Raw genomic sequence first — 17,297 nt, forward strand, 5'->3', positions numbered from 1 at the left:
CGCAGAGACACTCGGGAGCCATTTGCTGAGACTTCAGAATGCAAGCACGTGAACCCCAGCTCTCACTTAGTGGTGGTGAACCTTACATTCCAGCGTATCCACATTTTAATTCCATCACTCATTCAGGATCAAGCATTGTATAGAGAACATTTAAGAAAACTTTTTAATATTTCTGCTTTTCTTTCCTCCCACTTTATTCATTTTTAACTTTTGAATGAAAGGTGTAGAAGATTTTTCTTCTTGGTATGAATGAAGCCTTCTGTGGTGTCTTTTATTTTAGTTGGAATAATAGTAACAAAGCAAATGATGTTCCAGATCTGAGGAATAATTTAATAAATACAAAGACATAGGAGGTTTTGTCAGGATGTCTGAAGAAAATGTAAGCAGATTCACCCAGTGTGGGTACTAGCTTGATAGACGGAAAAAAGGGGTGACCGTGCATCAGATGGTTAGCATTTATTAAATGTGTGATAAACACAAAAACGATACAGTAAAGCCTTAGTGACTGAGAAGCTTTGGCAGACAAAGGATTTAAGGAAACAGTGTTTTCTGAATGACTGAGGGATAATATCCATTAACATCAAAAAATGCTTAAGTATTAACTGTTTGGGAGAAAATATTTCTGAAATGTAATATAGGTCTTTACCATGTCTTCTTTCTTTCTTTTTTATTTTTTGAAGATTTATAATTTGTTCAAGTAATCTCTACACTCAACGTGGGGCTTAAACTCACTCCCAAGATAAAAGAGTCACACGCTCTTCTAACTGAGCCAGCCAGGTGCCCCTACCATGTCTTCTTTAATAAGATATACTAGAGACAGCTATTTTATTTATGACTTCATTCAATGGATGGATATTTACCAAAGCACCTACCATATGAGTGTCCCGGTTTTGGGACTAGAGTCATAAATGTGGTGGACACATAATCCCTGCCATTAGGGAATGGTGATGGTCTAATGGGAGAGGAAGATGTTAACTTTCTAATACCATGATGCTAAGGAACAGAAAGAAAACATGGTAGCAGAAAATAGAAAGAGTCCTGACTTCAGTGTGGTGGCACAGTTTGGGCGATCTCTCCAAACGAGGAGTAGGAGCATGTGAGCCAGGTCAGAAGGGAGGTTGAGGAAGGAGGGTAGAGGGCCAACACCAAGAGAGAAAAATGTAGACAAATGCTCTTCTAACATGGGAAGAGGCGTGCTACGATTGAAAAATGTTTCACAAGACATTATAAAATTAAAATAAACCAAAAAAAAGCATAAGGCAGAGAACAACAGTTCACTGACATCAAGCTCCCAGAGACCCTCCCCAGCAGACCTCTCTCTGAGCCTGAGTCCAGTATCAGTGTATAGATAAATGGTGTTACAAAAATGGCATCCCCAAGTCCCAGGACAGTTTCACGAGAGACTAATTAAAGTGTTTGTATCTTGCAGAATTTATTGTTCACTGATGAAAATGACAATTTGGAAATCAAAGTAATCGATTTTGGGTTTGCACGCTTAAAGCCACCTGATAACCAGCCTCTCAAGACGCCCTGCTTCACCCTGCACTATGCAGCCCCCGAGCTCTTGAATCATAACGGCTATGACGAGTCCTGTGACCTCTGGAGCCTGGGCGTCATTTTGGTGAGTTCATTTCCCTAGAGCCAGTAAACCTAGGCAGTTTCCAGATGGCCTCTTACCTGTCTCTCTCTCTCTCTCCGCTGTTTTTCTTCAGGTTGTGGGGGGCAATTGGCAGATTGGGTTTCTTTTCTGTACAGTCTATGAAGGCTCTAACCCAAGACTGTTTCCCTTTTTTAAAATTTACACTGGAGACAATGTAGAAACTTTCATTTTGGTTTATTTTGAAATAATTGGAGGCCCTGCGTTTTATGTGCATAGGAATTTATATAGGTTTGGTTTTGTTTTTTTTTTTTCAAAGAAGCTGTTTTCAAAAAATAGGCATATTGGATATAATGTGAAAATGGTAAAGTAACTTATTAGGAGGAAAATGTTAAAAAAAATACATTCTGTGATTTTCAGACTAAAAATATAATTAAAGAAGATAATTTAGGATAAATTAACAAATTAATTGCTAGAACAAGAAATATTTATAGTAGCTTATAGTAATTGTGGTAAGCATGCTTCTCACAAAATGTCCTTGGCTGCCGTGATCAGAAACAACATTAAGCTAGAAAAACCTTGGCATGTTTCTTCTCAAAATAGCTTAACTTTTTCTGCATGTAATTTGTAATGCATAATCTTAAGGAGAAATTTTCAGACAAATACAGAAAGATTTAAGGAACAAGTGAAATCACTCATAATCTCATTGTGTGAAGATGATGTGTACGCGCTCCCCTGCTCCTAACTACCCCGCCTACCGCCACCATATTATGTGTGTTTTCTGTCAACTATGTGGGTTTTTTAACAAATGAGATTATATTATGCATGTGGTTTGGGCCTCTAGAGTTCATTTAACCATTTCTTTACTAATCAGCAGTTAGTGTTTTCTAGTATTTTGCTAATTACAGACTACGTAAATGATTTTTTTTTTAACATATGTGGTTGCATTTGTCTCATTATTTCCTTGGAATAGGCTCCTAGGAGAAGGACACGCACATCTTTATTTTGACACATATGCCTGGATTTCCTTCTAGAAGCTTTAACAGATCATGTTCTCATCAACTGTGTGCGAATACATCAGATACTATCGATTTCAATCTTAAGTTATTTCCCACTGTTGTTATAACTTGCATATATTTCTTTGATGAATATTCAGTTTTGAGCATCTTTTCAAGTATTTGGACATTTGTATTTTTTTTTTTATGAATTGCTCTTTATGAGCTTTGTCTATTTTCCTAAGCAGAAATTTTTCTTTTTTCTTTTTTCCCCCTGTGCAGAAATTTTTCTTACTGTAAAGCTCTGGGAAGGATCTTAATCCTTTGTCTGCCATTGATATTGGAGATATTTTGGGTCATTTGTTTGAAAACATTGTTTATAGCAATATGGGATTTTCTTCTGGGTGTTAGGAGGGTTTAAATGGAGAATTCTTTAATTCTATATAGTAAGATGTTAGTCTTTTCCTTTACAATATGTGGCTTTGATGTCAGAATGTCCCTCCACCCCTACCCCAACCCAAGATTACAAAAACATTCCCCTAAATTTTCCTCTAGAATTATATTTTCTTTTTATACTTAAATCTGCGCTCCATCTGGGGTTTATTTTGGTGTCAGCTTGTTTTCCCCCAGTGGCTATAGCCTGTTATCCCCGAACGATGGTTCTTCTTTTATTTTTAAGTTTTAAATGGTTTTCATTTCAGCAACTTTAAGTCATCATTTATAATTTTCAAACTAAAATTAAATATTTATGAATAAGATCTTTCAAATAAAAAATAACTCCTATAGACTTGAGAGTTTCATTTAAGGACTAAAACCTCTTATATTTTCATTAGCATTCTCCTAAAAAATTAGTCTAAATAAAAAGCTTTCCAATTTTAGCAATAGTATAGAATTGCCCTTGGTAAAAGAGCCTTTACTTTAAATATAGGTCAGTGGTAATCCTCAACCTCTTTAAGGTTTTAAAAGAGAGTCTTAGACACACGGACCCGTATTTTCAAGCTTCCGAATGCCATATCCATGGAAATAAGTGTGTAATAGCTTGGGTTTGGAAGCCATGCTTCTCTCTCAATCTACTCGTCAAGTTGTTAAGACAAGCAGGGGACAAAGAGCAGCTTACAGGAACTTATAGCACAGGAACACAGTCACAATATCCAGACTGTGGGAAGTTCTACAGGACAAATAACCCAGTTTCTCCTAGGAGAAAAAAGGTAGCCCAAGAACCTATAGACCAAAAGACACTTCTGAAACAATATTTACATTTGCTTGAATTCTGATTCAAACAAATTCTAATTTTAATTCTATTTATTAAATTCAAACTCTGAGCCATACAGATATAATTGTAATTGTAGATATATACATGTGTGTGACACAGCTGGAGAAATCTGAATACCGTTTGGCTACTGATGATATAAAGGAATTACTACTAATTTCTTTCAGGTGTGATCATGGTGGTGTGATTGTGGTTTTAAAAGAAACTTTGCCTTTTAGAGATACAATGAAATGCAGACATAGAACAAAGTTAGCACACAATTTAAAGAGTCACAAAAAACCAGAATGCTTTGCAGACTTTTCCACACACATGAATGCATGCCTCCAGAAGATCTAGACACAAAGCCCCAGCGATTCTGTAGCAAGCATAAAGTTTATTTGGAGTCTCCTGATTGCCTTAGAAATCGATGGCCTTTTGCGGCGCCTGGCTGGCTCAGTCAGTGGAACATGCAACTCTCCATCTCAGCGTTGTAAGTTCAAGCCCCACATTGGGTATAGAGATTACTTAAAAACAAAATCTTTAAAAAAAAAAAAAAAAAAAGAAAAAGAAAGAAAGGAAATCAATGGGATTTTTTTGTGTGTTGTATCTAATAAACATGAATGTAGCTATGATAATATGAAAATAATTTACATCACCCCCGTTGAATAAAATAAATACACCGGGAGGCTGCTTCATGTAGTCTCCTATGGCTAGACTACAACCCAGTCTTCCTCGCTGGGTATGCAGTCCCTGTCAGAAACATACATGACTTTAATTAAAATAGAGCTTACCCAGTGGCTTAGCTTGGTGTTGCCATAACAGAATGCCTCCGATTAGGTAGCTCGAGCAACAGAAATTTATTTTCTCACAGACTGGAGGCTGGGAAGTCCAATACCAAGATGCCCGCAGTGTTGGCGTCTAGTGAGGATTTTCCCCTTGGTTTGTAAACAGCCACCTGCTCTCTGTATCCTCACATGGCCTTCCCTCCGTGAGTGTGCTGGGAGAGAGAGCGCGAGTGCACAAGCTCTTGGCTGTTTCTTTTTATAAGGACACTAATCCCATCGGATCAGGACCCCACCCTGATGACTGCATGTGACTTTAATTACCTCCATAAAGGCCCTGTCTCTAAATACAGTCACATCGGGAGTTGGGTCTCCAACATAGAAATTTTTTTTAAGATTTATTTATTTGAGAGAGAGAGAGAGAGAGACTGTGTATGCGTGCTTGGGAGCAGGGGGAGAGAGAGAGAGAATCTCAAGCAGACTCCCCACTGAGGGAGCCTGACGCAGGGCTTGATATCACAGCCTGAGCCAAAACCAAGAGTCAGACGCTTAACCAACTAAGCCGCCCAAGTGCCACAACATACGAACTTCGGATGCACAAAACATTGAGCCCCTAACGCAGAGTATTCATGTGGGATAGGATTCTGTGGCAGTCAGCCAGCATATACAATTCCATTTAAAACATAATTCTTCCAAGTGTTTTATTTAGGAGATCTTATTGTTTTACTTTTTTCTCAAAATTTTATTTTGGAAATTTCAGATCCAGAAAAATAGTGAGAGAATAATACTGTGAATGTCTAACATTTTGCCACATTGCCTTTTTCTTTCTCTCGATTTCTCTCTTGTGCACACTGTCTGTGTGTATGTGTATGTATGTACAGGTACATACATATATATGATATAGATACGGTCACAAACACATAGATATATACCTTTAAGTGTGTAAATACTGTTTGCCACACCATTTGCAAACAACTTGCAGGCACAAAATTTTTTTCAACACAAGTTGATTCCTGGGTAATCAACTAAAATTGTAAGATATTGATTGGAGTTAAGAAAGGCTAAAGTTTGTCTATTTCCGCCTTATCCAGAGCAGGGATCTTTTCTACAAGGTCCCTGATCACCAGTCTCCTTTAAACACTTCTAAAGATGGAGAATTGGTTTTTCTACCCGACAGCTTGTTACATTACTATGCATCAGAAAGCAAGAAAACTGTATTTATAAAGGTTACTTTCTCATATGTAGCTACGTTCATTTCTGTTAGGAAGTACGGTAGGATTAAGAAGTAGAATGTGTTTTAGAAAACTGTTTGGCAGTGTCCACTGAACATATACAGACCAAATGACCCAGCAATTCACCCTCAGGAATAAACACAAGAGAAATTCTATTATTATATTCCAAAAGATGGGTCTAAGAAAAAATATGTAGGGTGCCTGAGTGGCTCAGTTGGTTAAGTGCCTGCCGTTAACTGAAGTCATGATCCTAGGGTCCTGGGATTGAGTCCCACGTTGGGCTTCCTGCTCAGTGGGGAGCCTACTTTTCCTTCTGCCTCTCTCTCTCTGTGCATGTCTCCTGAATAAATAAACAACATCTTAAAAAAAATTTTTAAATATATAGCATGTTTTAAAATGCCCCAAACTGGAAACAAATCAAATGCTCATCAGTAATAGAAAGGTATTCTAGTCTGGGCTCCCCAGAAAGCAGAACCTGAAACTAAAGTATGTCTTGTCTTGTTCCTAAAGCACATAATCCCAGGAGCAGGAAGAAAACAGAGAAAGAGGGATTGCAGATGGCTCACATCTGTTGTATAGTGCAGCTGATCCCTTGAGTTCATGAACCAAGACCTCTAATGAAGCAAGCTCTAAGTTTGCAGAGACAGACACGTGAATTTTATAAATGGGCCATGTACCCCTAAAATCTAGATATGGGGGCAGTACGTGGGTGGCTCAGTCAGTTAAACATCTAACTCTTGATTTGGGCTCCTATAATGATCTCAGGGTCATGAGATCAAGCCCTTCGTGGGGATCCACGCTGGGCAATGAGACTGCTTAAGATCCTCTACCTCTCCCTCTGCCCCCCACCCCACCGATTTCAGTCTCTCTCTCTCTCCCGCCACCTCTTTCTCTAAAAAAAAGAATCTAGATATGAGGACCCAGCACTAGCTGATGGTTCAGTCCGATCCTCAGGAACAGAGCTCCGACCACAGGGCATTGTCCTGAGCAGGGGCCTTCACTGAGTTTTTCGTGTTCTAATAGACCATCCAGCAAGCAAGCCCAATTTCCCTTCTTCCTCCGTCAGTTGGTCATGGGGAACCCTTCCTCAGTGAGGCCGCTGGCTTGAGTTAGGAGTGTTGATGCCGCAGAGATGGGTAACGCACACCCATGGATGTGACTTACTCCTGCCTTCCGGACCTCCTGGGGCTTGTTCTCAGTGTGCCGTGTCCACAATACACAGGATCGCTGCTGTGACTTTGAGTCAGCGCAGCTGCTGGTCCGGGCACACGATGCAACTGGTCTTGGTATCCTTCCCGTGGGCACACATGGTCTGCTAGGAACCAGTAGCGTCTAGGAGCTATTTCTCAGAGAGTAGTTCTCTGCCACAGAAGGCAAGAACCCCACCCCAGAATCCTTCACATCTGCCCTGCGACTCCTCTCGTGCACTTGCCAGAGACTTTGCACAGCATTCTTACCCCTAGCACAATCAAGTCAGCCAGATCCGATGGCCTAGGTAGGAAGACATCCTGTGTTACAGCTGGGACCAGCCACAGAACTCCTTGACTCCAGGCCGCACTTGAAACTGGTAGCCTTCCCAGTCACTTGATAAATGGATTGGAGCGGTATTCTTGAGAAAGCAATATATGCTATCACCAAAGTCCCAAGAAGCCCACTACATCCTATCCCTCTTTCTCAGCAGTACAAGGTACAAGCAGTTTGTCTTTAAGGAACAAGGCTCTGTGCCCCTAACCAGAGGACCCCTCAACCCTTCACCAGTGTGACAGTCCCCTGAATGTTTGTCCTGTCTGTCGCCCCTGCTCTGCCATTCATGCACTTAGAAGGCATGTAGGACACTGCTGGTTCCTGCCCACCATGTCTCCCTTCATGAAGACATCAATACCAAGAGCCAGCATGGGGTTCTTGAGAACGCCAGGATGGTCAAAGTCCTAACAGGCTGTATGAGAACAGAGCTGGAGAGTTCACATAGCTCTTGGACAGCCCAGGGTATGCTGTCCTTGCCATGTAAAGACGTGCTGCGTTGATCTTTCCTATTGGTAGAAATCAAGAAAAATCTATTGACCAGATAAGTAGGTGCTTATCAGTGCCAGCCCCATACTGACTTGTACCACATTCAGCGTGGCCACTCTCCCAACTGGTCCCTTTTAGCCAGGGCCTGCAGTGCCTTTGGTGTGGACACTGTTCCCTGTTCTCCTCAACTCTTCCTCCACAGGGACCACACTTCTTAATGCAGTTGTGTAGTAGCCTTTACTTTAGACTCTGCTCCCTGGGAAACCCAGGCTAAGATAGTTGGTGCCAGCAGTGATCTAGAAGGTGGACCTTTAGGAAGGGACTTTAAAGTTGCATGACTCAGGAATGTGGTCCCTACTGCCTTCCAACCAGAGGAGGACGAGGAAGGGAAAACAGGGAAGTTGGGTGGACTGCTGAGCAGCTGCTGCTGTTACCAAAGGCAATGGGTTGCTCCATCCTGTCACACTGATGATAAAGATGAAGAAATAGCCTCGGAGAGCTTAACTGATTTGCCCAACCTAGTAACGAAACAGCTAAAAAATAGAAGCTAGTAAGTAAAAAAGCAGAAAGCCAGGTCTGACTGACTCAAAAGCTCATGTTCCCCTCCTGCCATGGATCTTCTCTCTGGACTAAGGATGGCAGATGGCGGAGGCCCTAGTCACACATCCTGGAAAGTTACACCGGAGCGGGGGTGGGCCTTTGTCAGCTCGAAAGAAAATGACCTTCTAAGGAGACTGAGTAACTGGAGCACCGTCAGGGAGGCCAAGAAACTGTTGGTGTGGAGCACGGGGTGAGAACCCCAGGGGCCTCACAGGCTGGGCCTGGTGGGCGAGGTCAGAGCCTGCGAGACACCAGCGAGGTGGGTCCCTGTCGGGAAGCCAGTGCTGGCGTCTGAGGAGGGAGATGTTGGGGAAGTGCTGAACGTCACTGTGTGTGCATGAAGGGTAAAGGCGAGAAGATTTAGGGAAGGTGTTGGTTTTCTTAAATTGTGTTGTCATTGTTCTTCCGGTGTCTTCGCATTTCCCTCCTTAGAACACGTATCTTCACGTCGGGTTGCTCCAAGTCAATAACAGAGGTCTCTTCTCCTCGGCGTCTTCAATCTTCACACCCTTCGTCCATTATTCTCTCAGGCACAGTTTTCTGGTACACAAAGTCCAAATTCGCCCAGAGCCTCCTGGTCTCTGGTCACCTCATAGGAGCCAGGTGTCTTCTCCATTCTTTCTGGGGCTTTGTTCCTTTGTGTTCAGTCGTCCTCAGCCAGGGTTTGTGGAATGCCCACCTACTCGTATCTCCTGCTTTCCCCTTTTGACGTCCTTTTTATTTTCCTGTCTGGAATCGTCCATCTTTTGTGAGAGCCGGTGTGTGAGAGTGGCGTCACCATCTTGGCATCATGAGGGTGACCGTGCTTGTCAGACACATGGCCAGGAAAGAGAAATGGCCGAGTCCTTTCAGGTCACGGGGACTTTTCCCTGGGTACACGGCTCCGCCTGAGGGCCGGGCTTGAAACAGAGACCCTCCTCTTTGTATCCCTTCGAGAGTAACTGCCATGGTGAGCTGGCTCCTACTGACACCACCACTGTCTCCTCAATGGCTGGCGCTTCCATGGTGTCTGTGCTCGGACACTGTCACCTCACTCCACCATTCTTGGCCGTCTGTCACCTCCGCAGGCCTGTAAGTCTCTCAGCGAGCAGAGAGAAAACCCTCCAAGAAGTTTAAAGTTTTCAATTTAGTTTCTGACAAGCCTTACTTAGCTTTCCAGTTTTTCTGTTGACTTCTTAAAGGGCAAAAACCTTAAACATAAATCTTCAAACACATGGCTACAGTGAAAACAGGTGGTTTTAGAGAATTCATTCCATTTAACTCCACAATGAGAAAAATAAAATGAAAGTGGTAATTACAACCAAAATAGGAAGGCCTAAATTAAAATGTTTGAAGCCCTTAACCACAGTTAATGTCCTGAGGAAAGGATGTGTAGAACTGAATAAAGAAAAAAAAAAGTTAATGAGGGGTTCTGCTATCTCTCAACTTTTTGTTAACAGTAGCACTGTCTTTTCTGAAGTAGTTGGAATGTCCTTGTTTTGTTCTTCTTGCTCTTTAAATTTTGATCTAATAAGCTGTCTCACTTTATTTACAAGGCTTTGAAATGTTGAAATGTTGCTTCCTTGATAGAAGAAGGCTACATAGTCTTTTAAACCCAGTAATGCTAGTTGTCGTATTTGGTAAATTATGCTGATGAAGTTGGTAATGAAATGACTAGCATGGCTTTGACAATGACTTTGGCAGACATTCTCATTTGTTCTTTTTCTTTTCTTTTTTTTTTTTCTTAATAGTATACAATGTTGTCAGGGCAAGTTCCATTCCAATCTCATGACAAAAGTTTGACATGCACCAGTGCGGTGGAAATCATGAAGAAAATTAAAAAGGGAGATTTCTCCTTTGAAGGAGAAGCCTGGAAGAATGTATCCCAAGAAGCTAAAGATTTGATCCAAGGTAAGACTCTAGTGTTACATTGCATATGATGTGTAGTGATTGAAGTGGAGGCATACCCATTCATACGTATTTGTTAATTAAAGAATTCACGTGTGTTCTAGAAGGTTTCCGATTACTCTACTGAGCCTTATTTTTTTCTTACCGGAACACTATCCCTTGTAATATTGTCCACATCTGCAGCGTCCACCAGCATCTCAATCTAGCACCTCCAAAGTGAACTGATATTGTTTTACTATCCTTTTCCCAAAAAGATGCCCCACCCCATCCCTCTCTTGCACGGCCAGGAAGCCAGAATGGTTGTCACCATCCACCCCCCACCTTCCTCACCTTCCACAGCCAGCCACCCAGTCCTGCAGTTCACCGTCCATCCTCCATCCTCACCACCCCTTCGTCCCCATTCACATGGCTGCCCCCCAGTTCCTGCCATCCTTTCTCTCCTAAGAGCCCATGGCACCCTTTTGGTTTGTGTCACTGCCTCTGCCTTTACCTCTCTGTTATCAGTTGTCAGAGTGACCTTCCTCATACAGGTGTGACCATGCCTCTCTTCTGCTAAAAGTCCTTCAGAGAGGCCCTGTTAGCGTCTGGTCAGACTCACGTATGGGAGCATATGAAATCCAGAACCCTTGAGGAACTGGCCCTGCCTGTCCCTGCCTCCTGTTCCCCTCAAGCTGCCTTTGAATTCTTCCCATGTGTCCGTGCTCAGATTCCTGCACGACTTCACATTTGCTCCTTCTAATCCTGGGGAACCCCTCTTCATCGAGCCCACTTGTACTCATCCCCCAGGACTCATCTTCTGGAAGCCTTCCAGGGTGTCCACACTGCAGTCAGAGATCTCCCCGTGGGTCGCCAACACGCTGTGCATGAGAGTGTTACTCTTGCGCTTATTTCCCGGTGCTGTCACAGTTGGTTTTTGTCTGTGTGTCTCCTCATGGCTCCTCTTTGGGCCTCCATCTCCGTATCTCTAGCAGCTTACTGCCCTTGCTGACTCGTACAAGATGTTTGCACACGAATGAAGTGCATCTAGGTACCCTCTATTCATGTGGAGCTTCCTAGTCGCCAATGGGAGTCTTTGTGTTGGGTGCCAGTCTCTTCTCAGGAGAAGTCAATTAGCCTATGGTAGACACGGGCTATTGTGGGCCTAGTCGTTAGCATTCAGGATTTACTGAGGGGTGGAAATGTATATGAAAATGTAATGACTCTGTAGGAGTTTGAATCCTTCTCAGAGCCATTGTGTCATGTGAACCTCATTGAAATTTATGTTTGAAACAAATCATGAAATAAAAATATCTTAATTATTCCTATAGGACTCCTCACAGTCGATCCAAATAAAAGGCTTAAAATGTCGGGCTTGAGATACAACGAATGGCTTCAAGATGGCAGTCAGCTGTCCTCAAATCCTCTGATGACTCCAGACATTCTAGGGTCTTCAGGAGCTGCTGTGCAAACCTGTGTGAAAGCAACCTTCCACGTAAGGCCCTGTGCTCCACACATGGTGGGCAGGTTTGAAAAGGAATCAGATATGTTTACTCCATAACCTCCAAGACACGCTCTTGGTACATTTAAAAGAATGTGTTATTTTCATTCTAGGTGTGTTTTTATAAATCCCTCCATAATAAGAACACATTTATTAACAGAAAGTATGTGGGGGACCCGAGTCCCTGCCAACCCACAAAATACTTACTTGACATTCCAGATGAGTTTGTGAAATGAGGCAGTAGTTTGATATTTGAAGAGTTGAAAATTTTCAGTAGATAATGAAAACAATATGCATTATGTTGGAACTTTTCTCTCTCATATAGACTAAATCATTTTCTTTAAAAGCCATAAATAAACATTAGGAACTTAGGCACATGTGAAAAGTCCATTCACTCAGCCGCCATTTATACCTAACATACCCTCATGACCGTGAGGGATAGGGAAGAAGAGTATGCTGTTCCAAACAGATGCAAAGGTTTTAAGAGAATTGTGTAAGAAATAGATGAGTTAGGGAGAAGTGACGTACCTCTGAAGGGATTACCGTGTGAAAGGAAAAGGGCTAGTGTTTCTTCTTCAGTTGCAGACATGGATTAAAAATTAATGAACTAGGATATGTTGAGGTGTAAAGAGATTAGCCACAGGTTTGTTCAGATGATCCCCAACTGCCCAGTGACATTTGACGCAAAGCTATCAAGAATAACCCCAGGGGGCGCCTGGGTGGCTCAGTGGGTTAAAGCCTCTACCTTCGGCTCAGGTCATGATCTCAGGGTCCTGGGATCGAGCCCCACATCGGGCTCTCTACTCAGCAGGGAGCCTGCTTCCTCCTCTCTCTGCCTGCCTCTCTGCCTACTTGTGATCTCTGTCTGTCAAATAAATAAAATCTTTAAGAAAAAAAGAGTAACCCCAGTGACACCCAAACTTAAGGCTGAAAGAAGTGGAGACAGGAAGCCATGAGGAGAAAGCCAGGCCGAGGCAAGTGGAGCTGAGCCTCTCTGTGCGACGAAGTATCAGAGATATACCCCAATTACCCCGACCTGGAAGTGGAGAGGAGAGCCCTAACAGATCTAGTCTGCTCTGTTTGGGGATTTTATGTCAGAATTTTAAATCTCAGACACAGATCTAATAAAAGTAATGGGGCTTGAGAGGTTGGTGTTTTTTATTGAAATGTAACACCGACTTCTTCCAAAGATTTATGAGAACCCTAACTCCTGAACAGCCTGGCTGGTGTGATTTACACAGAGCCACTGAGACTCGAACCCTGAGCTTCCAGACCCTGCCAGGAGGTTTGCGAGTGAAGGTTTTCAGGACCTTGTTCCCAGAGCAATTTGGAGCTGTGACTGGTGACGAAAGTGGTCTTCTGCTAGGAGCCCTAGCTGCCAAGAGAACTTCAGTTTCTTGACCTTCACAGGACCTCCCTTTCTTTCTCCCCTAGGCCTTTAACAAATACAAGAGAGAGGGCTTTTGCCTTCAGAATGTCGACAAGGCCCCTTTGGCGAAGAGAAGGAAGATGAAGAAGACCAGCACCAGTACAGAGACGCGCAGCAGCTCGAGCGAAAGTTCTCACTCGTCCTCATCTCACTCTCACGGGAAAACCACGCCCACTAAGACCCTGCCGCCCGGCAACCCCGCGGACCCCAGTAACCCGGATACGCTCTTCCAGTTCTCAGACTGAGTGGTGCAGGGACGGTAGGAATGTCATCAGTGACGACCCATCGCACCTTGAATGCCCTCAGCGTGTGCCTGAGGTGATGTCTTACGCTTTTCAAACTGCGTCCTGTTGGTCTTTTTGGAATCTGCCTCTTAGGGAATTTTTTTCAGAAAAGCCCAGTTGGTTATCCTTGTCCAAAAGCACTGGACAGAGAATGTTACTGTGAATAGAGCACCTGTTAAACTATTTAGCGACCTAGCATGATGCCAACAGGACTGTTCTGGAAAGAGCAAAGGTGTCTGTCTGTAAATCTAATTAGGGACGGGGTAGGTTTGAGCGGTTCACAGAATGAGTCGAGGGTTTTCCAGATGTCTGCCAGCAAGAGTCACTTGTACTGTGATGACGAAACCTTTTGCTCTGCCTTGTGGACAGCCTGGGTTTTTAAGAGATTTGCACCCCTCGAACAGTGATTTCTCAGAGAAAAATGTCTGAGGGTCTTCAGAATGATACTGTAGTGAATTGTGTGTGTGGCCAACGCTTATTTCTTGAGAGAGGATTTTAACTTATTGTCTTTATTTTATGGTTACCTCTGATGGTACCTGTTATTATTAATCTTTTTCTAAAAAGTAAAAAAATAAATAAAAAAAAAATAAAAGTACAGGAACTTAAGGTCCCATGCTCTGCATTTGGGATCTCTCTGAGATGCATGCTAAGCTACTTACGTTTTTAATTTTGCACTGCTCTTTCCTGGTGATTTGTTTTCATGGTTATTGCAAAATAATAAGGTACAGGTCTGTTTTATTAAGTAATTTTGCACTTTATAAGAGAATATGAATAAAGCAAACTATTTTATAAAGTGCACTGTTTAAAGCATATGTACTGCATTTTTGCCAGTTTTTCCATTATCTCCTTTAAATTTGTTCTCACATCCCCCTTTCTACCTTGTTTGTGCAAGTGGAATGGGCGTAATCATTAGCCACTTAGGCACCAATGTGCAGAAAATCTAAAGGGAAATTCTATGAAACACTGTGCTTCACATTCGTACACTGTGTTGTCTGCAGCGAGGCATGCCCTCCTGTAGTCGGATTTTATGTACATAGTATTTTAGAATCATGATTATGATTTGTCTTGAAATTTTTCTGTTAAATTTTAAATCCAGAAGGCATATTTTATAAACTTATGCAGAGCACTTTTAATTGCTCCAAAGTTCCGAATTCCTAGAGAAAACAAGTGCTATGTGATGAAGACATTTCACTGAAAGTTTGCTGCATTTTCAAATACGATTAATTCATTCCCTATGCAAAAAAAAAAGAAGTGATAGGATTTATATGCTGTGTTTTCTTTTAAAGCCATCACACAAAATGGCAGGACTGAGAGAAGTAATCTTTGCTATGTTTACAAGAATCATGCTTAAAAGATGATGCCCGACCTGTTTATTTTATAGTTTTTGTTAATGACAACTTCTTGAGCATTGGTTTGGAACTTGGGCATGATATTTATTTATTCCTTTCTTAAGATAATAGCAGCATTAATTTCAACCAGTTATGAATACTAAAGATATTGCGCTCTATGTAATGGTAGCATATTTATTACTAAATCCATGTATATATTAATAGCACAGGCAAAAAATGGCAAATATTAAAATATTTTCAAAATATTATATGATTCTCATCACATTATTTGTCCACAGTGGTTATTGGAAATAACTTTTTATACTTTTCAGTGGCCCCGATGACTCCACGATTGTCATGAATCAGTGAAAGTTTTGTACGCCTAGCTCGCAGTCTTTCATGGTGATGATGGGAAATCTTAACATGAATGATTACCAACCTGTAGCAAAACCACAGAATGTGATTCCATCCAGGCACAGCGTTACAGTGACCAAGAAAATGTCCGTTTATGTCTATAGTTATGTTGAAGAGATTTGGAAATGTCTAAGTTAGCTCTTCAGTTCATTTGTTAAACTACGCATCCTGGTAGAAAACACTAGTTGTAAAGTATGAACTGAAGGGACTTTGTTGTTCATGGAAAATGACCTAGAAAAAGAGTATACTCTAAGGACTGATGATGTCATTGACTCCTGGAGAGTGAAATTGAGGGGTTTCCTTTTCCTTTATTCTCAGTGCCTCTTCTTCTGAAGGACCTGACAGAAAACTGAATGGGTGAAAAGGCAGGCGGGGTAAGAGGAGGATGGAAAGAGCCTCACAAAGAGGCTCCCGGAATTACCTGGAATGGGCTTCTGGAAGAACCTCGGAAACACTCAGAGTGGTGCCCCCTTTTCAAATGAATTCATGCTCACCCTACTTAGAAATTCCAGAGAGACAGCTCTGATGCTGAGTCTGCAGCACTTAGACTGTGCGCAAGCTGTTCGTGGCTGGTGACTTGCACTTGGAAATTCACAAAGCTTTCACTGAGTCATAGCGGCAGTAAACTGAAAAATGCTTCATGTGACAATGTTCAGCAAAAGGACTCTTAGTGTTAGGAAAGAAAAAGGAGTAGATCTTAAAAAAGCCAAATATATACATTAAATTCTCTTTATAATATAATTTTGGAGATAAAGCCAAATCGCCCCTCCCCTTTTTCCCTGATGGATTTTATTTGCAGGTAGTTTCTGACCGTCATAAGTCCTGATGCATGTATTTTGTGACTACATAGGCCTGATTGAGAGTCAAGCAGGTAATAGAGGAAATACATTTTAAAAGACCAGTTTTTCCTACTTCTTATGCCAGGTCTTGTGGCTGACTTAGTTAATTTAGCTCTTTTGGATTTCATGCATTCTTCCCAACCTCTATAAAACAATGAGTCCGTGAACCCCCTGGAACCAAAAATCAAGCTTCCTGGAGTTAATTTCAACATGCTTCTTTGTGTTGGAGTTGCGGAATCATTTATTCATGAAAAAAAACGCTTTTGAATGTTTTTCTCTTGCTGCCAATTTCTTAAATAACTGTGTAAAGGCCACCTGTAAATTACAAGGTAAGTTATTTTAAGGAAGACTATAAGAATGATAGTAGCTATTTTTCTATAAGGGAGTTTCTTTTGTATCTCACTTTACTTTTTTTTTTTTTCTTAAGTATACAATTGCTTGTCTACTTGTTTCCCCTGCCCCCCATTTCAGATGCTGTCATTGTCATATTTATGAGGATCAGGGTACCTCAGAATGGTGAAAATCTCTACATTACTGGCCGTGTTTGTGCCTTCGACTGCCTGATTACTTTAAGTTTGTGCCTGGTGGCCCATAATAAGAACAGGATTTGGGTACTCGTTTTATCACACTTGTAATATTCTTTAAGACCTAAATAAAGAAGTAAAATTCTGACATGCCACTTACACTGTATAAGAATAATTGTCTTATAAGTGAATTATCGTAACATAATGAAATGTTGTACAATCATATGACTTTAGGTGCCTCCAGTGTCCTTCACTGTGACACCTGACTTCTGGCCTGTCATCACTTCTGTCCCCTCCATGAATACCCATCTGTACTCGATACCATTGCCTGGCACTAAAAAGAATGTAGCAGGCGCTCACGAAATTTTGAATTTAAATGCAAGTCATTCTAAAACTCAAAGAAAGGGAAAGTAATCAAAAGATAACACAAGAAGTATGCATAAATAAATATTTTAAGTCTCATCTACCCAAAGGAAATAGCTGCTACAGCAACTTAGAGGTTTTCTTCGCTGTTTGGTTAAGTGACTTCCCTCCAAAGTTGTGACATTCTTTGGGGAGAATATTTTTCTTGAGAGCAGTTATTTAAATCGTGTATATGAAGACAACATGTCTTTTCAAGGGGGCAGTATTCTCCATCCTAAGAACCTGGG

General features: G+C 41.7%; 1 protein-coding gene across 3 annotated transcripts in view; it reads left to right on the forward strand.

The window, feature by feature from the left end:
- The window catches only part of RPS6KA5 (ribosomal protein S6 kinase A5), a 183,519-nt gene extending 168,383 nt beyond the window's left edge, over positions 1-15,136 (forward strand). For all 3 annotated transcript variants that reach the window (XM_059373522.1, XM_059373523.1, XM_059373524.1), the window contains 4 exons: positions 1,430-1,621; positions 10,196-10,355; positions 11,660-11,823; positions 13,264-15,136. In XM_059373522.1, coding sequence (XP_059229505.1) covers positions 1,430-1,621; positions 10,196-10,355; positions 11,660-11,823; positions 13,264-13,503 — 756 coding nt within the window. In that variant the 3' untranslated portion in view covers positions 13,504-15,136. The remainder of the gene's footprint in view (positions 1-1,429; positions 1,622-10,195; positions 10,356-11,659; positions 11,824-13,263) is intronic.
- The last annotated feature ends 2,161 nt before the right edge of the window (positions 15,137-17,297 follow it).

The sequence above is a fragment of the Mustela nigripes genome, chromosome 13 (assembly GCF_022355385.1).
Source record: "Mustela nigripes isolate SB6536 chromosome 13, MUSNIG.SB6536, whole genome shotgun sequence".
Classification (NCBI taxonomy): domain Eukaryota; kingdom Metazoa; phylum Chordata; class Mammalia; order Carnivora; family Mustelidae; genus Mustela; species Mustela nigripes.